Genomic DNA, 25,150 nt, shown 5'->3' with positions numbered 1-25,150 from the left:
CCCGCTCTACAAGTGCCTCCTGCTGGCAGAGAATGAATTTGCATAAATATGCTGCCACAAATAGAGTGCAGGTCTGTGGGAAACAACGCTTATGTTATGAATATTATTCAATATTTTAATTTGAATATCGGATTGAAATGAACAATTGTGAATCTAAAATATGCGTGTTAGAGAATGTACAAATGGTTAACATTGTTTGTGTCATAGTCAGAAAAGCAGGTCTGGGCTTTTTTTTTTTATAGCTAACTTAGCTGTTATTCTTGGCTGTTATTCCCTTTAAAATTAATTATGTACACAGTTTGGATTAAATGAAAGTATAGTCAAATTTTTTAATTAGCATGTTTTTGTGTTTTGATTTGGTGCCTAAATTGGTACAGAGAATCGTGGATTTTCACTGATATTGGTACTGAATACTGAAATTTTGGTACCGTGACAATAGGGCTGTGCAAAAAATCGAATGTGCTGGAGATTTACTACTAATCACCAGAAGCGGCTTTACTGACGAGATTCGCATGAAAATCGCATTCAATTTTTTGCCCAGCCCTACGTGACAACACTATGGGTAGCTGATGTGCATATTTAAATCATATCAAGATTTTAAGCTCACATGTGAAAAAGTGTCTTAGGGTCCTGTAACTGGTCTCTACAACTTCTACAAAGTTTTTCACCAGTTAATCTTTTTTTTTTTGCCTTTATTCTTTTATTTTAAATGGTTTTACAGTGTGACATTTATTTTTTTTAAATAAACAATTCACACTTAGCCTTTTGGGAGCAAAAAGGGCGCACAAGTAATTTTATACAAAATATAGTATTGTAACAACACAGGACATGTCAATTCATGTCAACTAACCATATAAAATAAAAGACAGAAACACTTGCAGGGCTACAGTGACAGACTCCATTGTGCAGGAAACTGAAAGTGCAGAGGTGCTCAAAAGCACAACCCCTTTGACACATCCCACATCTGTTGTGAAGTGGTGTGTCCAAGTGCCTGCGGCTCTGAGGGTGTCCTCATTATTTACATGTTCATGCACTTTCACCTTAAAACTGACTACGTCTAACAAACCACATCTTTAAATCTTTACCATAACTGCAGATGTTAATGGGATGTTTGGGAGATGAGATCTGACATCAGCAAGACATAATTTCACATCAAATTCTATAAACAACAGCAGGGCGCAACAAATGCATGCTGGCTAAACTATTTAGGATTATAAACAGAATCATGCCTGAGTTAGAAAAGATAAACAACGAGCTACAGCTTGGAAGAGAAACCACAGAAGGCAGGATTTTATCCATACCTTCCAACAAACTCATAAGATAAACTACACTGACACACAGCTGGTGTTTCAGTCTAGTTATACAACGCGGATGCTCAGGACCATTATTCTGTCCTCAAGTGAAATCATTTAAAAATGTGTAGTACATTAAAGGGGTCATATGATGCGATTTCAATTTTTCCTTTCTCTTTGAAGTGTTACAAGCTCTTGGTGCATAAAGAAGATCTGTAAAGTTGCAAAGACTAAAGTCTCAAATCCAAAGAGATATTCTTCAGACCGATGAGCTTTGTAAAAATCGACGCGTTTCAGAAAGGCGGGGCATAGAGGAGAAACAATACTGTTCAGTATGTGGAAAATAATGTGTTTTTTGAACACCAAATACACAAAATAATGTTCTTTTTAGCAACATCATATGACCCCTTTAAATGAACCTGGCTATCAATAGGTACTTAATTAGGGAAATTATAATGGTGACAATGACAACCTTTCATAAAACGTCTTTATAAGTACCTCTTGTCTACTTCAAGGCGATTCATTGCCGATTTTGTGTAGCTTGTCAGTGAACTACGGCTCTGTGTAGTAAATGCCGCTCCATCTGAATGCACGTGCTGGAGATCAACAGGAGCGGCTTTACTGACGAGATGCTCATGAAAATCGCATTTGATTTTTTTGCACAGCCCTACTTCAGGCTCTATCAAAGTGCATTATAAGTAGTTCACATCTGCCCTCAAACATTTCTATACCAAAGAGAATCATCTGTACAAGCCTGGGTAAAAGCTTTAAATCAATTATTTTGGACTACCATTCTAAAGTTTGGAGTCTGTAAGATTTTTCAAAAAAGAAATTAATGCTTTTATTCAGCAAGCATGCATTTAATTGCTCAAAATTGATAGAGAAGAAATGCTTCCTGAGCACCAAATCAGCAAATTAAAATGATTTCTGAAGGATCATGTGACACTGAAGACTGGAGTAACGGCTGCTGAAAATTCAGCTTTGCATCACAGCAATAAATTGCATTCAAATATGTAAATTAAAAAATGAAGTTTTGTTTTTGCTGTACTTTTTTTTTTTTATCAAATAGGCTAATTGCAGCCTGGGCGAGCATAATAGACTTCTTTCAAAAACACTGAAAGAAAATCTCACAAACCCCAAACTTTTGACCAAACCAACCTGTCAAACAGTGAGAAACCATTCTGCTTCAAACACAACATCTTCACAGGTACATGAGCAGAAGCTGGAGTGAAACATGAGAAAGCATTCGAAATGCTACTGATTGTTAAAGTGCTTTTTCTCTGTCTCCAGGCATTATAAGGAGAAATTTCCGTGTGTTTCCTGGAAGGCTTTAGGATTAGATCCAAGCAGCCATTTGACTAAATGCTTCCTATTTAAGTTGAGCTAGGGAACGACATGATGTTAGCGATGCTACAGATGAGTCTCCATGAGATCACAGCTGAACCATTTGTCATTGTGGTGCCTTCGTAAATGATGACCGTTGTGACATATTAATCTCATACAGGAAATCTCAAATCTTTTCATAGCAATATAGGCACTGGAAATCCCCAGCTGAGGCAGCCTAAATGGGGAGCCCCCTATTAAATAAGGTGGGTACTGATCATTTATCACATCCCCTTTTGAAAGACAAAAAGCCAGATGATGGAAACCTGACATGAACTCCTAAAAGAATAAAAGACACACTTGCCTTAAACTCTTAACTCACATATGACAAAAGTGAGGATTGTCTGTCAACTTTAGCTCTTTCCAAATTGTCTGAAAACTCTGGCAGAAACAGTAAAGCTGGTTTGTTTCCATAACAGGTGTTAGTGAGTGGTTAGTGCCACTGTAAACCCATGTTCTCATCATGTGCTAGTAGTCTAATGGCGCTTTTCCACTGCATGGTACGGCACGGTACGGCTCGGTACGGTTCACTTTTGGGGGGTTTTCCACTGGGTACAGTACCTGGTACTTTTTTAGTACCACCTCGGTTGGGGTTCCAATGGCGCTTTTCCACTGCATGGTACGGCACGGTACGGCTCGGTACGGTTCACTTTTGGGGGGTTTTCCACTGGGTACAGTACCTGGTACTTTTTTAGTACCACCTCGGTTGGGGTTCCAAGCGTACCGTACCGTTACCAAAACGTGACGTATAAACTCTGCTGATCACGGATTGGCCGGAGAGAATCATCGCTACCTGCGTCTCTGAACTTGCGACACAAACACGAAGCGCTAGATTTAAATCAGCACACTACTAATATATATATATATATATATTTGAAAATCACCCTTTCATTTAAAATGCCACAATGAAGCCAATAAATAAGGGTCTGTAGGCTTTGAATATGAGTTTAGTGAGTGGTGTGCCCTCGGTTGACACCAGTCTCTTGGTTAGAGATTTAGCAGCTCTTTAAACAGCCCCGAGATTCTGGTAAAAAGCCAAAATTAGGGTCATTATGAGTACACAATTTCAGAAAATAACATTTGTGCAACTTTTAAAGTAGTTTGAGTTTACATTAATCTGGTGAGTCGAGCTCTTTACGAAGCCGTTAAAAACTTGAGCGCTAACGTTCATTTCTGATGAAATTCAAACTCGAGTCTCGTCTTTCCAGACCTTTGAAATCACGAGAGCGAGGGGAATCACACTTTTAATGAGGCGACAAACTAGGTATCCATTTAGACAGAAATCAAGTCTTTCGCGGAGGTCTTTGTTCACGACCGCGACGCTGAAAAGTTGAGAGAATAACATGGGCGTTTCTCCTGGGCAGGTTACAGCGCAACTTCAGCTAACGCTAGCTAAACCTCATTTCGCTAGCCTCTCATCCCCCCCGAGACCGTTAAAAGTCAAATTTAGAGCCCACATGGCACTTTGTATAGGTGTGTGGATGAGAAACGCGCCTCGTACCTTTCATAACATTACTGTAAATGGTGGCTCTGAACTCTTCTTTGGCCCGCTGGTCGAAGTCCTGGCCGTGTATGATGCGCATCTGCTTGAGGAAAGTGGACTTGCCGCTTTCTCCGGCGCCAAGCAGAAGTATCTTCACTAACCGTTTCACATAGGTTTTGTCTTTCAAAAGACCTCGGTCTATTTCTTTAGATTTCCTCAGTTGTTCCGCCTCGCTGCTGTTGAGAAGACAGTTTGGAAAACAAACGGATAGAAAGGACCGGGACGGCAGGAAATCCGCCATCTTTGTGCAACTTCATCGATACTACAGTAGGGAGTGAAACTGCGCGCGCCGCAGTGCTAGAAGCGGGCGGGGCGCCGTTACCATAACAGTGGAGCGCAGTGCTCTGAAAGTTTGGGGTGGGTTCGAACTACGAAATGTACGGGGCAAATGTTCAGCCACACGAGGTGTCGGCTACTTAAAGGTGCACTCAGTATATTTTTTAGTTCTAAATTAAAACTTTTGCACAAAGATTTTTGACCCTGCACAGTCAGAAAAATCTACTTTTTATGGAACAGTTTATTGGACCTTTAAACAAAATGTTTTAAAAAAAAGTTTGCATGTGTTTAAAGTTTTTGTAGTGGTCGACCTATATTGGTTTTTTGACAGCCGATGTCGATATCTTAGAGAGCAGGGTGGCCGATGGCCGATATAAAGCCGAAATATATATAATTTTATTTATTCTAATTAATATTTAAGAAATTTGAAATAATTTGAAAATGATAAATGTGTAAAATAAACATACTTTAAATGACAACTACTTGATTGTATTTTTTCACAAATAAAGAAATAAAAAATAAATAACAAATATTGATATTAAATATATATATATAAATAAAAAGGAAGTAAACTCTGTAACCAACAGGGCTCTCAGTAATCTGGGAAATTTGTGTGCATTGGGAATAATTTTTTATTCCGAACACATCGGCCAAACAGAAAAACTTATCGGCCACTGCCGATATTTGAAAAATGTCAAATATCGGCCAATATATCTGCCTTGGCAATATATCGGTTGACCACTATTTTGTATCCTATTTGATCAGGCTTTATCACATAATATGATATACTGAGAATATGAAGCTCACATTTGAGGAATAAAAACCACACATTTTAATTAAAGGTCCAAAGTGAGCAGAAATATACAGTTTGGTGCAGCTGTTGTAATGGCCAAAAATTAAGATATATATTTTTAAGTTTTAATTAAGTTATATAACAGTATGTCTATAGCAGGCTACTTAGTAAAACATGCATATATCATTTGTCACTGTGTATATAATAATATGATATGTAAGTTATTTTTGTAAGTTGATATTTAAATGCTTAGTTTTATGATCAGAGCTCTGTATTTTGTAACATAATGCAATGCAGTACAAAGATGATTAAGACATGTACAAATAAATGTTCCTCAAAAGTCTAATGTAACCTAATATTTTATACATTTTAACATGATTTTTTATTTTAAAAAGGCTTTGATCCAGTAAATGTTCATCTTGAAATATCAATACCAATATAAAAGATATGTGTATTATTACTTTATCAAAGTCATTATATTTTATAGCAAAAAGAACATGACCTGAAGGTGGAGCATTTTGAATTCTACTATAAGACCTTTTATTTGCTAAAAAAAAAGTATGAACTATCAATCAGAGGGCAGATTGCATGTAGACGATTGTGTGCAACAGGTTTTCAGCAAAGTGTTGATCATTTTGGTAATTTACAGGCCTTAGAAATTCATGTATCAAACATGATTCAGAAGCATTTTTGAGAAATATCATAAAATGATTTACAATCACATGAGATGATAACTAGATGTATCAGTCTTCTAAAATTAGCTATTCTACTTGGAGCAGGTTACATGTTCATGGGGATCGCCATGTTGACATCCCAAACTGGAATGCACCTGTGCAATGCATCTGCTTAATGTTTCTGAAAGATTACATTCAGCCCATCTGAATCAATCTAGCCCAGCTGAGGAACTTCTTATAGGCCTTTAATCAGGCTGTAACTGAAACGGCCATTTCTGGTGATGGAAAAACATCGCAGATAAAATGAAATGAAGTACTCCTACAGTTCCCCATGGGAAGCAGTGGCGAGAGACAGTGTCGGTCTCGCTGTCTGTCGCCGCCTGTCGGTGTGTGAGAGCAGTGACGGATAACAGAGCTGCGCTGTGATTGGTCCGCTGTCTCTTTCTCATGTTTGCTGCTCGCTGTCTTACCCGGTGCGTGTGTGTGTGTGTGCGTGGTGTGCAGCAGGGAATATATACAATTATATTCTCATTAAGGCTGGTGACAACAAGATTTGTTTTCTGCCCTTAAAATTATTTTTTTTACGGACTACAAAATGACTGTAAGATCGGACCGAGACCATGGACAACGTTATCGGCCACGGATGTCCTGCCTTAAAAAGGTAAGTCCATTCTTAAGGCAAAGTAATTACTATTGAACAATTAACTCCCTTTTAAGGATCGTATACACTTTATAAATAGCTATTTGTTTCTATGTTCATTCTGTTGTAAACAATCTATACGCTATGTCTAGTGTAGTGTTTTATAAATTGAAGTGACTTTCCAACATATTCTTTTTAAAGTTATATATATTAATTAGTATTCATTTTATTTTTAAAAAATCCTTAATGCTGTAATATGTGATTCTAACTATGTAATGATTTAATGGAAACTAAAATCATTGTATCTCAGCCTTTCCGTATAGAATATCCAAATCTTTAACTGTATTTCTATTTTATTTTATATTGTTTTGTTCTTGTTTCTGGAGTTTCTGTTTATTCTTGGCTTCTTGGAGAGATCTTGGAGTCATTGAAAAGATTCGCTCTAAAAGAGCTTTCTGATTCAAAGCCATTTAGCCTGGCCTTATGCCACATCTGACAGCTTGCCTTAAGACTTTCATGTCTTACTCTAAGTTCAAAGGGCATGCATGTTGCCATAGTACACAAGTGTCAAACTCATTTTAGGTCTGAACTAATTGGTACCTGTTACAAATATGCAGTTTATTTGTTAAACCTTGGTGTAGCCATGCAGAGCCAATGTACATCCCTAGTGAAAAATCAGCTATGCTGCTTTAATAACCAATACTGGAGTAATCCATATACATATGAAACTTTATATTAATCAAAAGCAATATTAAAGGGGGGTACTTGAGATGTCATTTGGACAAATGTATTATCAAATGGGCATTCACTAAAAATAAAACTTGCCTAGTTGCCTTCCTGATTGATAAAGAGTAAAATATTGATTAACATTTTTTTAAATAGGCACTGTGAAATGTATTCTTATTTTATAGAGTTTATATAGCTAACCTACAGCATACAGAAACTTTACACAGATAATTAATGGCAAAAACTAGAAAAATTAATTGGTGTAATTATTCAAATATATGACGGCTGTGAAAAAGAAAACCAATGTTTTAATTTAATTGTTTAATGTATTGTCACTTTTTGCTCAGGCCATTCTGTGGCCATCTCTTTGATACCCCTGACATGGCACGCGCCAGTGCGCTCACCACACACCAGCTACAGGTGGAGAGGAGAGAGAGTCATAGAGCCAATCAAGTGGATGGAGATTATTAGGACGCCATGATTGATAAGGGCCAGTGGCGGCAATTTGGCCAGGACACTGGGGTTACACCCTTACTCTTTACGAGAAGTGCTATGGGATTTTTAATGACCACAAACAGTCAGGACCTCGGTTTAACGTCTCATCCGAATGACGGTGCTTTTTGACAGAATAGTATCCCCATCACTACACTGGGGTGTTAGGACCCACGCAGACCACAGGGTGAGCACCCCTTGCTGGCCTCACTAACACCTCTTCCAACAGCAACCTAGTTTTCCCAGGAGGTCTCCCATCCAGGTACTGACCAGGCTCAACCCTGCTTAGCTTCAGTGGCCAACCAATCTTGGGCTGCAGGGTGATATGGCTGTGGCACTAAATTATATGGTTTCTTAAGGGAAGACCCATCCATGACCCATCTTCAGTGTTCTGGCTGAGGGAAGGAGGTCTCCGTCCAAGATTTTACAGTACATGGCCCCGTCCATTTGTCCCTTAATGTGGTAAAGTTGTCCTGCACCCTTAGCAGAAAAACATCCCCAAAGCCTCTGTGCTTGACTGTAGGGATGGTGTTCTTGGGGTCATAGTCAGCATTTCTCTCCCTATATATATATATATATATATATATATAATAAAAAAAATAAAAAAATTTTATGCTAAATATAGCTGAATGGGGAACCCTGTTCTTACATTGAAAATCTATAGTTGTAGGGACTGATACTGCCCTTTCCAGAGCATTGCATTTTATCCTTTAGCACCTGATTTTATATATTATTTTTTAAATATTTTATATCTTAAACTAATTTCCTGAATTTCTCAGGTGGAGGCCACAGTGGTTCAGATGCAGGACCCATCCACTGGAGTGAAGGGAGCAAATCAGAAGCTCAACGTTACAACCATTCCCCATGCCATCACTGGTGAGTTCGTAATTTAGTGAGGATCTTACGGAATCCTAACACTGTTCACAGATCACCATGTATTGTATACTGTACGTTCCCTTTTGGTCTATATACAGACAGAAGCGTTGTGCTGCCAGATCATAATCTGACGACGCTGGCTATATACAGCAGCCTTCAATTGGATGAGATCTTTACTACTTTAGGTTCCAAAGTTGCACTTTAATCTCTGCAAGGGTTGTCGACAAATCTAGTGAGCCAGGAACTTTAACTTAGTCTTACATTTAACTGGTTCTTGTACTAATGGGCTTGAGATTTGTAAAGCACACGTGTTCAAAACAGCTTGAAAACTGATATAACAATCTTCTACAGTATTTCACTACAATTGAATATTTGTACATACACTGAGACCCTTAATCATTATTTTAATCATTAAATTTTTTATTCATTTTTATTTATTTTGTTATTTTTTTGGTTATTTTATTTTATTTTTAAACGGCATATCATGGTAATTTTCAATTGCTCAGCACACATTTTTCTTTATTTGCTGTTTTTGCAGTTGTCATGACATTGTCTGTGTGTCTGACAGGTCAGGATATTGTTGCATGGATCACCAAAAATATGAACATGGACAATGATGGTAATTGTGAAAAAATATCGTTTTGAATAAATAATGGTCTGGAAAAAATATCCTTTAAATATGTTTGAATATATTACAATAATGTCCTTGAATGCCTTTTGACAGAGGCTCAAGCATTTGGCACAATGTTAGTGGCATTCGGGTACATCTACCCTCTGCAGGACCACAAAAAGCTTGTCCTCAGACCAGATGGCAGTTTGTACCGCTTTCAGGTAAATGTGTCAGGAGACCTTGTATCTTTAAAAATGTTTTAATAGAGGTGCACAGTAAACAGGTGACTTTTCCCTTCTGTCTAGACCCCCTATTTCTGGCCTGTGCAGAAATGGAAGGCTGAGGACACTGATTATGGTTTGTAATCTTTTGAATATTAACAAAATCTGAGAAGTTGCTTGCCAGAGGCCTTGCATTTACCCATGTTTTTGTCACCATCCCCTAATAAAGGTGTTTTCTCTGTCACTAAAGCAATCTATCTGGCAAAGAGAAACATTCGAAAAAAGGGAGTGCTTGATGCTTATGAGCAGGTATTCATTTGAATACTCATTTAGTTATTATTTAGAATCATTTGACTTATTTAGAATCAGCTTGACTGTAAGAAAGTGGCAGGATTTAAGCAGATGAAATGATGGAGATGTCTAGCATACGTCACTAGAGAGAAGTCACTAGATTGTTTTACCAGAAGATCGCATTATGGCATTTTGATAAAAAATGACAGGCTCAAATTGAATTAAAAATCGTTCACAATACGATAAATAAGATGCATTTAGATAATGGATAGTGTGAATTTCAATCTCATGCCGACTTTAATATCATTATACTGTAACACTGATTTTAACAGGAGGAATACAACAAACTTCACAAATGGATGAACCACAAATGGGATTTTATTGTGATGCAAGCTAAAGAGCAGTACCAGTGAGTTTCTCTACTCTCCTGCTTTCTTTACAAACATACATGGTTACTATTTCGGTCTTTTCAGTCTCTGTCAGCTATATTTGTGTCATGCGGTTTGTCCTTTTTCTTCCTTTTCTGTAATTCTTCATCTTCAGTACTTATTGTTATTGGTACTTACTTTATGGAATTGTGTTCTGTCTTTCAAGTGCCGGGAAGGCGCGCCAGAAGGCAGACAGGGTTGTGTTTGACTGTAAGGAAAGAGCCTACTGGATTGTCCACAGGCCTCCAGTAAGTGGTTGGCAGAAGCTGCTAGTTTACAGTTGCTTTGAAGACACTATAAGGAGGATGCATTTTCTTTTTTCTAAACTGTCTCCAGCCACAAACTCACAGCGCTATGGATTACGGCCTGGATCGTCACATTGACCCTAATGCGGAGGAGGTAACTGGTAAGTGTACATGTGACCCCTTAATATCTATTAAGCTAAAGTCACCACACTCACTCTTCTGGAGTATCACTCAAGATTGATGTCACTTGCTGATTCTATTTTAAAGCGTCAGTGTTAACAATCACTAAAGCTATTATGGAGTTAAAGGGATAGTTCACCCAAAAATGAAGATTATGTCATCATTTATGTTGTTCCAAGTCTGTGTGGCATTATTTCTTCTGTGGAACACAAAAGAAGTTATTTTAAGCAAAGATGGGAACCAAACACCATTGACAATCCACTGAAACCTATTTCAAATCATCTACTTTTGTGTTTCACAGAAGAAAAAAAGCCATACAGGTTTGAAACAACATGAGGGCGAGTAAATTACGACATAATTTTCATTTTTAGGTGATCTATCCCTTTAAATGCTGTCACATGTTACTATGGGAGGGACTTGGGGCTTTACAGGCAATACTGCTGAATGCTCTAACTAGAGCTGATTAGCAGTGTGTCTGTCTCAGTCCTGGGATGGCCATGTAGATTCTCCCACAATCTGCTTTGTGATATAAGAGGATTCTTGACCTGCTGATCCTCCGAGGAGTTCCCGTCCAACACACCCACGCTTTTTTCCCTCATAGAGCCTTTTAGAAATAGACCAGGGCAGCTTATCATTGCTTTTGCTGCTGCTGCCGATGATAACTTGTACATTTGAAAATTATTTTGAGTTCTTTAAACCCAGTTTGCTCAGTCCTGGGATGGCCATGTAGATTCTCCCACAATCTGCTTTGTGATATAAGAGGATTCTTGACCTGCTGATCCTCCGAGGAGTTCCCGTCCAACACACCCACGCTTTTTTCCCTCATAGAGCCTTTTAGAAATAGACCAGGGCAGCTTATCATTGCTTTTGCTGCTGCTGCTGATGATAACTTGTACATTTGAAAATGATTTTGAGTTCTTTAAACATTAAAACACCCAACAAAGGGTCTGTCTGAATGTGAGTAGATTATGTTGATGTGATATTATATCACTCTTTGACGCATGATAGTTCACCCAAAAATGAAAATTCTGTCATCATTTACTCACCCTCATGTTGTTAAAAACCTGAATGACTTACTTTCTTTCTTCTGTGGATCACAAAATATAATTTGGAGAATGAATGAATTAACTGTTTTTGTCCATGTAATGAAAGCCGGTGGGGTCCAAAAATGCTCAGACATTTTTCTAAATAATTAGTCTATAAGGATGAGTAAAAGAAAGTCAACATGAGGACGAGTAAATGATGGACAATTGTTTTTTTAATTTGGGTGAATTATCCCTTTAATATTTAAATGCATATTTAATATTTAAAAATGAATTATCCCTTTAATATTTAAATACACTTTTAATATTTAAAAGTCAGAATACTCTAAGTTACACTACCAGTCAGAAGTTTGGGGTCAGTAAGATTTTTATAATATTTTAATATTTAAAGTTAATACTTTGTGGGAAAAAAAAAAGGTATAGTAAACACATGTATAATGCTACAAACATGTTCTATTTTTAAATAGATACTTTTCTTTTGAACTCTCTATTCATCAAGTTGTTGCACAACTGTTTTCGATATTGATGATAATAAGAAATGTTTTTTGGGGCACCAAATCAGCATATTCGAATGATTAGGATCATGTGACTGCTGAAAATTCAGTGCTTGGCCCCTAATTACTGTATTTTTGATCAAATATATGCAGCATTGGTGGTGAGCAATTAAAACTTTTTTTTTTTTTTTAAATCTTATCGACCCCAGACGTTTGAACAGTAGTGGATCTGTTGTGATTTGTCATAATAATACGATGTAACCTGATATTCTGTGTATATAACTTGGACTGCTTTGACTTTTTTTAGACTGTGACTCTATTGGTGTGACTGTCTCTTTTTTTTCTCTTTTCTTTCCACACAGATTTTTACTTCTAATATGTCTTCAGTTATCAAGATGATTCCTACACACACACACACACACACACACATGAGAGAGAGCACAAACGATCAGTTTCAGCCTTGAATATCATTCAAACACTTTATAAGCAAGTGTTTATATATAGTGTGCCACAGTACTTCCCTGCTTCTGTACCCTGAGCATTATTTCAGACCATTGGCAATTAAAATGAGTGTTCCTATGTTATATTAAGAGCTTTATGTTGTTCCTTGTGCTAGTTTGTGTGTGGTAGTATATGTAGATATCACACTCAGATATCTCCTGTATTTGGCAGGATAGCATGTAGCGAGTGGGTCTTGTGGTGTTGTATCAGAAGCATTTTTCTTGTAATGTAACAGGATGCTGTTTCTCCCTTTTTTCAGAAAAAAACCTATGATTACTACAGAAGAATTGTAAGTGACATTGCTTCTTTACAAAAATATAGAGAACTGGTTGTTGTTTTTTCATTTATTGATATTGATTAGTTGGTTCTAATTGTACATTTTAGAACATCTACACACAACAGGCCATCATGAGGTCAAGGGTCAAGTCTTCAGTATCTCTTGGAGCGTAAGTCAAAATTAGCCACAGTTGGGAGTTAATGATTTTGGATGGCTTCTGCGCTGAAAAACATGAGTGTAGAAAAATTTTCACTTAGAAATTACTAGTAAATTTCACAAACAGTCACAAGTAACATGGCAAGTAACACACTGAATTAGATGTTAGAAAAACTGTAATAATATTTTCTTGTAAAACATACGAATTTTTTCCCGGTGTATATGTGCTTCATGGGCTTTTTTTCTAAATCTCTATTTCTTGCATTCAGCCTGGTCAAATATATGACGACATTTAAGAACCACGACCCATTCCTCGTTCCCTGCCTCCCCAGCAATCCCTGGCAAACTGATGATGACTCTTACTGGGAGTTGAACAAGCCAGAGTAAATTCCCTGAGAGATTTCTACATTTAAATTAGTTAGTTAATATTAATGAGATTTTAAATCACTTATGGTGTATTAAATAATTTTTTTTTACAGTGTTGAAATTCCCACGAAGATGAGAGTGGAGCGCTGGTCCTTTAGCTTCTATGAGTTGCTTAATGATCCACGGGGCCGTGCAGACTTCAAGATTTTCCTAAAGAAAGAATTCAGTGGTTTGTGAATGTTTCATTAATGCTTTGACCGTTTGTGGTATAAAGTGAGAAACTACTGCTCACACAAAAAAAACAAAAATCTGTCATCATTTACTCAACCTGAAAACTTTTCATTTTCATGTTTTTCTTTTTTATTGGATCACTTTTCTGAACCGGATCAGCTGATTAAGTTTAAAGTTCAGACTCCTTTGTGTACTACTTTGATAGGTACTAGTCCTTTAATTATACTTTAATGGTGCTTTTTATAATATTGGAGCCAGTGTTATTTTAATATTATTTATTTACTCTTATTAAGAGTCTTATTAGAAAGTAATTTGAATCAATTTTATATTTTGGTTTTAATTTTAATTTGGTTTAGTCATATTGTTTTAAATTGAAGCAATAATTATATATTTTTATTTTCAGCTTTATGTCAATTAATGAAATGACTTTTAATAGTTGTAGTTTTAGCTAACTATAACAACACTGATTGGAGATTGACTTATTTACTTTCATTATATTTGTCTTATTATAAGTCATATGGTTGTGAAACAAAATGAGGGTGAGTAAATAACAGAATTTTAATTTTTAGAGCATTTTCTTCACTGCAGGTGAGAATCTAGCTTTCTGGGAAGCCGCTGAGGAGTTGAAATGGGGCACAGCAGCTTCTATGTCAGAGAAAGTAGAACACATTTTCAAGTGAGATGCAAGTTATTTGTGCACATAATAGTTTTACATGTATTTTGCATGTCAGGCCTCCATTTCTCAGTATCTAATTTTTATTGATTTAATTTATTTTATTTTTTGTAGAACCTTTTTGGCCCCAGGAGCACCACGATGGATCAACATTGATGGCAGGACAATGGGTCTAACAGTAAAGGGACTGGAACATCCTCACCGATACGTACTGGACGCGGCCCAGACCCACATCTTCATGCTGATGAAAAAGGTATGATCGTATCTCCGCCTCTGTTGTTGTGTCTGATCACCTGCAATCTGTATGCGTCTCGTAGCAGATCTATACAGGTGGAGCTGGGGAAGTTGGAGTGTTTCTGAAGCAAGCTGCAACTGCTACGGCTATCACTAGTCATATATTTGCATGTTGAGCAGTGAGCTCATTGGCTACAGATACAGGAGAGAACCAATCAGCTGTGCCATGTGATAATGATGTCGTTAGGTCAGATTGAGTTAGACCTATCGGACTGCGCCATCTAGAGTTTCATGCCAGAACTCTGTATTTCTTATTTAGGATACCTTCTATCGCTACCTGAAGTCACCAGTTTACAAGGAAATACAGAAAAAAGCCATTTCACCTGCACCACACGATTTCTCGTAAGTTTATTTTTTTTGTATATGCATGTTGACCAATAATTCATCCTCTCTTGTACAATGTAAAAAAAAAATTCCAATTGTAAATAAAACAAAGATTGGAGTATGTATATTAGAGTATGTCTTACAAGAACATACTATTTTCATTTTTCTACTTCTAACATTTCTTGTTTAATGCAGTGTTACTAGCCATAATTGCTTTTGAAATTTACTAGTAGTTTTTAAATGAAAATTGTTTATTCACCAAAGCTTTGTCAGTGTACTTGTACATTTTGATAATATTGCTACCGAGTGTCTTTATTGCAATTTCTACACAAGTAATTTCAGAAATATAAAACGCGTGTCACCAAACCAACGGTATTTTGCTATAAAAAGGCTTGTTCTCCCCCCTCAGTGAGGCCCAGTTGCAGCAAAACATGAGGAACCGCAGGCCGAGCATCAACCCCATCATCACCTGGCAGAAGGAGCAGGAAGAGAAAGCAAAAGCAGCAGCCGCAGCTGGACCCGTAGACATTAAGAAACTGATGGCCAGCAAACTAGATCGCAAATAGAAAGTTGGAGACAGAAATACATGCTGGAAATGCTTTACCTAACAATCTGACTAATAAAAAGAGACCCCATACAAGACGCTTGGGTGCTCTACATGTACAGATCCAATACAAGGTCTCATATCATAGAGCTAAACTTAGAGACTCTAAGTTTAATTCTTCCATGAAATTTGCTGTACACATAATTGATACCAAATATATATAAATAACAGTTCAACTATGTACAAATGACTCCCGAACAGCTAGTTCCTATAATTTGTATTGCTACATCCAAAGGATGTATTTTTGTAGTTTGCTAAATACTGTTTTTTCAGATCACACTTGTTTCCATGCAATGATTCTGTTCATCCAATACAAAGCTCGAGTTTCTTTCAATCTCTGTTTACCTGTATAGCAGTTTCCCCATTATAGTGTCAAGCTGTTTTGTATGCGTGCTATAGTCATGGTGAATACTTGTATATCTTCTGTAAAACAATAAAGACAGCATGTTTATTGGTTCAGTGCTGTATGTTTGTAATACTGCCTGCAGTGTTGAAGAAGCTTCTTTGATCAGAAAATCAGTTTAAATTACAAATCTACACTCAAAAAGTCATTGTATTCAAATTTCTAATCTTTACTTAAATAGTAAAAAAAATAGCCCCTTTAATTATTTCTCAGATACAAAAAAATTAAATGGAATATACACAATCAAACTCTTAATTAGGGTAACTAAGGAGGATAGCATGATAAAATATACATTTACACCAAAATGTAATTTCCAAAGAAAAATAAAGAGCTAAATTGTGTTTCTGATTCACTCAATTACAATTTTAATTAGAATAAAATAATTAAAATGCCACAAAATAATAGCTAATGTGCTTGATAAATACAAAGGTGTACTTTTCATTGAATTTTTCCCTTTTATTAATATGCTTTGCATTGCAATTTCACTTTATATCATGTGATTTAGTGAGAATAGGCAATACAGGACACAGTTGTAACATTTCAAAACGTATTTTAAATATTATTTTACATAGTGTTGTGTGCGGTTAAAAAAATAGCAACTTTTTAATAAAAGTTTATTTGGCCATGCCAGAAAGCCAGCCTAATTTAAAGAGAGAAGGGGCTGTGGATTCCTCTTCTTGATTGGCTAACTGCCTGAAGAGATTTCCTGGGCGGAAACTGTCATGTGGAGCAGAAGCAGAGGAGGGAGCCACCTAAAATAGAGAAAAGAAAAAAAAACTCATGTAAATTGCCTTAAAAACTGATTTGCATTTCATAATGTAACTTTAAATAGTTTCTCCACACAGCAAGAGTCAAATAGTGTCACCACAAGCAAACGGTTTAGCAGTTTTAAGGGACCAGTGGAGAAATCTGTAAGTACATGATGCTTGTTTGCTTATAATACAGAAGTATTAAGCTCAAGATGAACTGTTGTGATTGATGATACTAAAACTGCTCAACAGCCTTGATCCTCATGTTGCTCAATATTCATAATGTATTAGTTGCATTTGAGTGCTGCTATACCATGTGTTGCATTCACCAAGCATATCAGCTGAATCACCAAAGTGATTAAAGTGCAGAAAATCCAAAACTATGCACTGCAAAAAATGTAACAGCACCACACAATATCACATCACCTATCACCTTGAGATCCAGTAGCTCTTCTGCTAGGCCACGTAAAACTGGGAGCATTGGTAGAAAGTGACTCATTTGCAAAACCGTGAGAACATAAAACACCAATTGAACTCTTTTTGTTAATAAATATTATAATGGTTTTAATGGTTTACTATTACAGTGGCTCAATTGTTTACTTTTTTTTTTAAACATGCCAGCAGAGGTATCCGAGTACTGTACACACCAAATGCTTAAGCAACCTACCAGTGGTCTAGTGATATCTGCTCCAAGTGTGGCTAAATTAGTCTTCCGGGAGTTTGTCATACTCAGTGGCAGCAAACCAAACCTTGAGGAGGAAAAAATATATATATACATTTATAAATAAAATTAAACATATAACATAAACATAATATAATGAACTAAAATATAAATTAATGATAAATTCACTACATTTAGTGAAAATAATAATTAATATAATAAATTAAAAAGTGAAAATTTAACATTTAAGAAATATTCATTTTAAAAGATATATTTGTATAATTTTATTTTACATTTTAAATTTAACAAAATTAGTATCAGTAAAACGTGCTATTAAGAGTTTATGATGTCTCTAAATAAATATATTTTTATTGTCTTGTACAACAATGAAACACACAGCATGACAGCAATAAACTAGCTATAAATACATAACAATGAGTCAAACAGTGTGAAGGGCTAGAGCTTTATACTGACCGGATCTGGCTGCTTGCCAAAGGAAGGATGTTGTATGGTTCCTGAGAGTTGAGGTTGTTGGTCCTAGAGGTAAACTGCTTCTCCGTGCCAGTCAACAATCCTAAAAGCACCTAGAAACAACATGAGACTCAATCAACATTAGGTTGTATAGTTTTGTTAAAGAGTGTAAAACACTGTTAAAGGCGGCAATCACCATGCCAACCTAAATGACATGAGAAAAGGTAAATTGAATGAGCCAATTAAACAGCAGGATGCTTAAAACAGGGTTAGTAGGAGACAAATTGTCTGTGCTTACAGAGGTCCTTTGTGAGAGTCGGTTCAGGTTACTGTTCAGATGTGGAGTGAAAACATCCAGGTCAAACGGATCAATGTGACTTTCCAGGGAGTCGCAGACCTGCTGGATCCTTTAACAAACAGCAGGAATTTAAGGAAAAGTGTAAGAGGTCTGCTGCTTAGGAAAGAGCTATTCTTGGTGTAATCGGTTGTGCTTTGTTTTGAAGTTGGAAGGTCAAGTCACGCTATGATTGTGTTTTCCTCACCAATCATTGCTTTTACTTCCTACTGAGGACTCGTGAGTCCTGAGGACCCATCCCTAGCTTATGAACAGGTTACCTTGGGTCTTGCTGAGAGCGGGAACTCCTGCCCTCTTCAAGGCGGGACCCTAGAGTGGCACTGAGATAGCGAAGGTCAAACAGCAGCTGCAAAGCTCTGTTCTGGGTCATGGGAAGGGCTGCATCCTAGAGAGACAGGAGACAAACGAAATTTGGTTTTATAGATTTATTCCATTATTATAGTGGCTAGGCAGGAATGGATAAAAAAAAAGAACATTTGATTGTCTCACCTTGCTCTGTGTTTTCTGAGTGAGTTTTTCATACTCACTCACCACCTGGTCTAGACAACCCCGCAAGAGGTCCAGGAGAGTGACCTTTGGTAACGCGTGACCTCCGACCCTATTGACCTCAAGGCACAGATGGAAGAGTAACGACTGAACATACCATGATGGCTGTAGAGAGAGAAAGAAATGAAAGGATTATTTTATAATTTGTAAAGCAACATCCTTTCAGTTCAATAAAACACTTTGCAAGGGGTTTCAAAACAGGTGGCCACAAGGGGGTGCTAGGGAGGCCGCAAAACAAAATTAGATTTTACATATTAAAGGGATAGTTCACCCAAAAATATAGAGAGGAAATTGTTGAATAAAGTCATTATTTTTGTTTTCTTTGCGCACAAAAAAATTCTCAGTTTCATAACATTACAACTGAACCTCTGATGTCACATGGACTATTTTAACGATGTCATAACTACCTTTCTGGGTCTTGAACATGAACATGTCAGTTACATTGCTGTCTATGGGAGGGTTAGAAAGCTCTCGGATTTCATCAGAAATATCATAATTTGTGTTCTGAAGATGAACGAAGGTCTTACGGGTTTGGAACGGTGGTCCCTTAAAAGTGTATAATCATATTTAAAATTCTGAAAAAGTTTAGAAACACAATATGCAATAAGGTATAAGAAATTAAGTGGCTCACATTAGGTCTCATTAATGTATTTAATAATATTTGATATATAATATATTCACTTTAATAATAATAAAAGGATTAATGTAGCTGTTACCTGCACAGGGAGGCGTATTTTGGACATTATATTGTTTCCTGACTCTGTCTCTTCCTGTATTTCAAGCTCTTCCCAATTTGTCGTGGTACTCAGAATGGATCCAGCAGTTCCAGTGTGAAGAGTCGTAGCAAAGCTGCCCACAAGTGCCTGAAATGCATTTTTATTTATTTAAATTTTATTGCAGAATATAAGCTTTGAAAAGCTACCCTAATATATGTTCTCTGCATAAAAACATCCACACTGGTGATTTCCTGTTCTCAGAATGCATTAACACCTCCAGCTCTTCCACAAACAGTGTGTTCATCACCTTACCCCGGTGAGTGCTGAGCTCCAGAGACCATAGGCCTCCATGCTGCAGGACAGAAGTTCCTCTTTCAGACAGCTCCACTTAGACTGAGCTGGGCTGACATCCGCTGCATTGGCTGTGTTGCCTTTGCCTAACTTCTTGCCCTGTCTTGGAGTGCCTCTGCTCACGGGATCCAAGCCACTCTGTTTCCCCAGAATGCACCGTTTCAGACTGGGACACAATTCCCCCATTGACTGGCATAGTCTGGCCATAAAGAGCACCGAATTGAACTGGCTGGGGCTGTTGGTCTTAGCCTGGGCGTTAGTGAGCTCGACACGCACGCTGGAAAGGATGTCCCTGACACATGCCAAGCAGTGCTCTCTAAGAGTGTCCTCCACCGCTCCAGCATCCATAAAGCGGTTAATAGGGGACTTAGTGGTGACTGGGACAGACTCTGAAAGCTCCTTGCCATTTTTTTCAGAGGGCAAGTAGTGCTGCAGATCATCTAATTTGTCTTTGAGCTTGGAGTCCAGCGAGGAGCAGAAGGTCTGAACGCAGGGGGTGAGGGCCTGGGTCTTCATGGACAGGCCGCTCTTCTGCTGCGGGCTGCGCTGGGCTACACTCACCCAGGCTGTGTCGCTGAGCAGGTCACCTTGAGACTCGGACCACAGGAAAGCTGCAACGTCACTCTCGTACTGCGCCCCGCGGCTGAAGCTCCCAGCTGTGGCTTGACCCTGCAGATCCCGCAGAGCTGAAGACAAGAGCTGTCTGGAGCTGCTGGAGATCCCTTCTGTGCCCTCCTGAGTGATCGCCTAGAGAGGTCAAGGGTAAACAAGTATTTTCATTCAATTAGCTAAAAAAATGCATAAAATGATCATCTATAACACATTTATGAATTATCAAAATAATATTCTAATAATCAGTGTTCCAACTTTTTTTGTTTAATATATATATTTAATGCTTTATTAACAAGCAGTACCACCCTGACATAGTGAATTATGTATTTAGTAAGATACCATACCCTAATTACAGGTGGTCAAACGAGGCTTAAGATGGTTTAAACCACATATTACATCCAGGTGTGAATGGCAATCTGTCTAGCCTGAATACATGTGATGGGATCACAAGTGTATGTTAATAGCAGTTGTAAACAGCGCTAACACACTTATCAGACTAGTTAAATTGATTACGAGTACCTGAAGTCGCTGCAGGAAGAGCTGCTGCAAAAGGTCATCCCACAAGGCCAGAGGTCGCTCGAGGAGGGACTGACACACAGTACTCCAGTGCTGACTGATGGACTCGCTGCTGAGCAGTTCCCACAATGCATCCCGAATCGCAGCCAGACCCTTCAGACTCTTCACATAGACCAGAAGGCTGCTGACTCCGCTGCGGATATCCTCCTTACAGCTATTAAAAGACAAATGAGCATTTAAAACAAATACTGAGAAATGTTACTTAACATCTGTAGGAGGGACATACGTATCAATCCACTGCTGCAGCGTGTCTCTGAGCTGATCCCTCTGTATAGGCTGCGCTAATGTCCGAAGAGCAGGCTGGAAGTTCATCACTGAAGGGGGAAGGTATTTAAACCAGCTTCCTGTGCTCATCTCCTTGTCCAGAACTTTCTTCTCTTTCCCTGGATTTCACAGAAAATTGCAGTTTTTTTAAGGTAAGTTAGTTCAAACTTGATTCTTAATACTGTGTTGTTACCTGAATGCGCCACAGCTGTGTTTTTTGTTTAGTGCTAGTTGTTCACGAGTCCCTTGTTTGTCCTGAACAGTTAAACTGCCTGCTGTTCTTCAGAAAAATCCTTCAGGTCCCACAAATTCTTTGGTTTTCCAGCATTTTTGTGTATTTGTATCCTTTCCAACAATGACTGTATGGTTTTGAGATCCATCTTTTCCCACTGAGGACAACTGAGGGACTCGTGAACAGCAGCCGGAACAGCAGGCAGTTTAACTGTTCAGGACAAACAAGGGACTCATGAACAACTAGCACTAAACAAAAAACAGCTGTGGATCATTCAGGTAACAACACAGTATTAAGAATCAAGTGTATGTAAACCTTTGAATGGGGTCATTTTTATAAATGCTGAAAAATCACTGAAGCTGTCTACACTGCAAAATGAATCCATTACATCATGTCTGTATTCAGACGTTTATGATGAGAGAATTTGTGAGAGTGCAGAGTTCAGTCAGTGAGCAGCACGAGCACTGAACAAAACCGTCGTTTTCAGCAGTGACTAATCTAAAGACCTCTGATTGGCCATTGCATTTATTGCACTGGCCAGAAACATGTGTGTATCTTGAATTTGGGGGCATTTTTGTTCCTTTTGGTGGCATTTTTGCCCCAAGCTTTAATGTCCAACCCTAGTGGCGCCTTACACCAATGTTTGAGCATCACAACGTGAACGAGAAATGGATAACTCACCAGATGTGTTGGAGGTCACATTCTCCAAGGTAGTGAAAAGCAGACCACATCCCAAACCGGTATCGGACACTTGGCCCTCCGGAGGCACATAAAACACAGCATATGCCTGGTACAGAGTGGTGACCAGCAGCTCCACCAAAGAACAAACCTGTGCTTTCACACCAGCACCTAACAGAGGGACAGCATCACATCTGAGTGAATGAAGAACGACCACATGCAAATGTAACGATTTATTCTAATAAACTAAGAACAAATAAGTGCAAAGCTTGAAGTATTCATAAGCTAAAAGGTTCTAAATATTAGTAAGGTTATTCACCATGCTGGGGCTGATTGAGTAGTTGCTGAATGGATGCTTTCCTAGCCAGCAGGAAATCAGCAAGCACCTGGCGAGGGGAGCTGTCTTCCAGCAGCATGGTGGAGACCAGCGCTTCAGCGATCGCTTGATCAGACACAGCCCTGCCGCGCAGCACAGACTTGCTCTCCAATAAGATGGTAGACCTACAGACAAAGACAACTAGCTTTTAGTAAGAGAAAGAAAGTACAGCCGAAAGAGAAAGTACAGCCGATAATGACAATTCTGTCATCATTTACTCACCATCATGTCATTCTAAACCTGTAAGACTGTGATTAATCTTTGAAAAACAAATTAAGATATTTTTAATGAAACCCGACAGGTTTTTGTCCATTAAAAATGTATTAATCTTATTAAAAATATCAATGAATCTTCATGTGTGTTTTGAAGACTAACCAAAGTCGTATGGGTTTGGAACAACATCAGGATGAGTAAATGATGACAGACTTGTCATTTTCGGTTTTCTTTGTTGGGTGTAATTCCATAATGTACCTGAAATGACCAGCAGCTGCTACCTGGCGCACCAGGATGGGGAAGCGAGAGAGGACGGGGCTGTACTGGTGGCCTCCTCGCTCCAAGTGTAGCTGGCTGTGAAGGTGACAGCAGAGCAGGTAGAGCTGTGTGGCCTGCAGGTACTGAGAGGACTCCATCGCGCTCCACACACGCTCAGGGATTTCCAGAAGGAGCTTTATCTGTGATGCCATTGTGTAGAATCTCTCCTGCGACTGTTTCTGACCCTGCCAGGAACAAAACACGTTCCCAACACATGAATATCAATCTCATGGATATCTAACAATTTTGGGATTTATTGTATAATGATAGAAACTGGTTACCAATAAAGACTGGAGGCACTGATTACAATATATACACAAAACCTGATGAGGCTTTTAAGAAATTAATGTATAATGTATTATATAATATAAAATCTACATATGTAAATAAAAATATATTTATCAAATACATAAATTGAAGTACTGCACTTAATACATTTGAGATAGATAGATAGATAGATAGATAATTTGTCAACACTGTAAAACTTTATTTCTGATAGTGGTGGCAATTCAGTATATGGAGCTGCAGTTTTATCCTGTAGTCTTGATTCATTCTTTCAATGAAGTGAATGCTATATTTGCCAATGTTTAAAACATGATATACAGACATATTTGTATCTGACGGTGTGGACCCATATTGACTGACAAGAAAATTAAAGAAACAAGTTGCACTCATGCAGGCGAGAATCTCTGGCCACACTGAATAGTGTGAAGTCAGAATAAAAACATACATAAACTTTATTATTCTCATTTTTGCGGGCTGTTTTGTCGCAGTACTCCAGAACATGAGCAGCACAAGAGCTTTACCTCAGCTTTGCCGCTGGACTGAGGGGCGTGTTTCGCCTGCTTCAGTTTGTGGCAGTACCGGTACATGTCCTGGATGGACTGAACGACACTCTCCGAGCACTGTCTCATCTCACCGATCGTGTCAGCGGCGTCGATCAAATCCCGGTAACGTTCACCGACCATCTGTCGAAGTTCCTCCTTCTTCTGCTCGATCTCTCCGCGCACTTTCCTCTCGATAGCACGGATCTCCTCCGTACTGTACCGTTCAAATAAAACGGTGGGGTCTTTAATCTCTGAGACCCGGAGAGACTGGGCCGGTGCCGTAGCCATCTCTTTAAAACTGAGCAGATAACTGCAGAACTAAAACCCGGAAGCACGAACAGCTCTCCTTCCACGTAAACAACGGGTCAGAGGTCATTCCTCACATATTGAATGAAGTGAGACAGCGACCCCTTTAGTGGAAGTTTGGTACTGGACCCTCCATCACAATAATCTTTCTTTCTTTCTTTCTTTCTTTCTTTCTTTCTTATTATCTTTCTATTGTCTTATTATATTTAGCGATTACTGACCCTTCACTTCTCCTTTTAATACTATTATTATTAATTTTGTTGTTGTTGTTGATTGTGACTTAAGTAGCACAGGTATATTTGTAGCAATAGCCAACAATACATTGTACTTGTCAAAATGATCGATTTTTCTTTTATGCCAAAAATCATTAGGATATTAAGTAAAGATCATGTTCCATGAAGATATTTTGTACATGTCCTACCATAAATACATCAAAACTTAATTTTTGATTAGTATGCATTGCTAAGAACGTCATTTGGACAACTTTAAAGTCGATTTTCTCAATATTTTGATTTTTTTGCACCCTCAGATTCCAGATTTTCAAATAGTTGGCCAAATATCGTCATATCCTAACAAACCATACATCAATGGGAATCTTATTTATTCAGCTTTCAGATGATGCATAAATCTCAATTTTAAAACATTGTCCCTTATGACTGGTTTTGTGGTCCAGGGTCACATATTTTTAAATTATGTTTATGTTTACCATACCCGTGTTACCTGGATCTGAATAAAGAATAGATCGCAAATCTAAAGCAATTATTTATTGAATGGAATACAGACTACATATTACACCTGTCAGCTGTTTTTATATTGAGTAGGGTCTGTGGTTAATATTTTGTCAACACCACATAAAAGCCAGT

The 25,150-nt window shown here is 38.0% G+C and overlaps 3 protein-coding genes across 6 annotated transcripts in view; 1 reads left to right on the top strand and 2 right to left on the bottom strand.

The window, feature by feature from the left end:
* LOC107721501 (guanine nucleotide-binding protein subunit alpha-13) overlaps positions 1-4,501 on the bottom strand; it is a 26,470-nt gene extending 21,969 nt beyond the window's left edge. The window contains exon 1 of the mRNA XM_016529549.1: positions 4,177-4,501. Within this exon, the coding sequence (XP_016385035.1) occupies positions 4,177-4,459 (283 nt within the window). The 5' untranslated portion in view covers positions 4,460-4,501. The remainder of the gene's footprint in view (positions 1-4,176) is intronic.
* Positions 4,502-6,444: 1,943 nt separating this feature from the next.
* On the top strand, positions 6,445-16,179 carry LOC107721500 (regulator of G-protein signaling 9-like). 3 transcript variants are annotated; one of them, XM_016529545.1, is made up of 17 exons: positions 6,445-6,622; positions 8,599-8,695; positions 9,264-9,314; positions 9,420-9,526; positions 9,611-9,662; positions 9,777-9,835; positions 10,150-10,226; positions 10,412-10,493; positions 10,582-10,644; positions 12,968-12,997; positions 13,093-13,154; positions 13,411-13,524; positions 13,621-13,736; positions 14,327-14,414; positions 14,526-14,664; positions 14,965-15,047; positions 15,439-16,179. In XM_016529545.1, the coding sequence occupies exons 1-17, from the start codon at positions 6,557-6,559 to the stop codon at positions 15,593-15,595; spliced, it is 1,443 nt and encodes a 480-aa protein (XP_016385031.1). In that variant the 5' UTR covers positions 6,445-6,556; the 3' UTR covers positions 15,596-16,179. The 3 variants fall into 3 exon arrangements, with proteins under 3 accessions (XP_016385031.1, XP_016385032.1, XP_016385033.1); XM_016529546.1 differs by lacking the exon at positions 13,411-13,524; XM_016529547.1 differs by lacking the exons at positions 14,965-15,047; positions 15,439-16,179 and having other exon boundaries at positions 14,543-14,641.
* Positions 16,180-16,471: 292 nt separating this feature from the next.
* Positions 16,472-24,329, bottom strand: LOC107721521 (conserved oligomeric Golgi complex subunit 1-like). 2 transcript variants are annotated; one of them, XM_016529593.1, is made up of 14 exons: positions 23,961-24,329; positions 23,095-23,339; positions 22,567-22,748; positions 22,251-22,418; positions 21,300-21,456; positions 21,017-21,227; positions 19,847-20,632; positions 19,535-19,681; positions 18,762-18,923; positions 18,533-18,657; positions 18,216-18,324; positions 17,921-18,030; positions 17,453-17,534; positions 16,472-16,788 (listed from the first exon to the last, which is right to left on the bottom strand). In XM_016529593.1, exons 1-14 carry the CDS (start codon positions 24,267-24,269, stop codon positions 16,651-16,653), a joined length of 2,931 nt encoding a protein of 976 aa, XP_016385079.1. In that variant the 5' UTR covers positions 24,270-24,329; the 3' UTR covers positions 16,472-16,650. The 2 variants fall into 2 exon arrangements, with proteins under 2 accessions (XP_016385079.1, XP_016385080.1); XM_016529594.1 differs by having other exon boundaries at positions 24,074-24,151.
* Positions 24,330-25,150: the final 821 nt, after the last annotated feature.

Source organism: Sinocyclocheilus rhinocerous, unplaced genomic scaffold (genome assembly GCF_001515625.1).
Source record: "Sinocyclocheilus rhinocerous isolate Xijiao unplaced genomic scaffold, SAMN03320098_v1.1 scaffold481, whole genome shotgun sequence".
Lineage (NCBI taxonomy): Eukaryota > Metazoa > Chordata > Actinopteri > Cypriniformes > Cyprinidae > Sinocyclocheilus > Sinocyclocheilus rhinocerous.
Note: the sequence above shows the minus strand (reverse complement) of the source record. Positions and strands in the feature narration are given on the sequence as shown.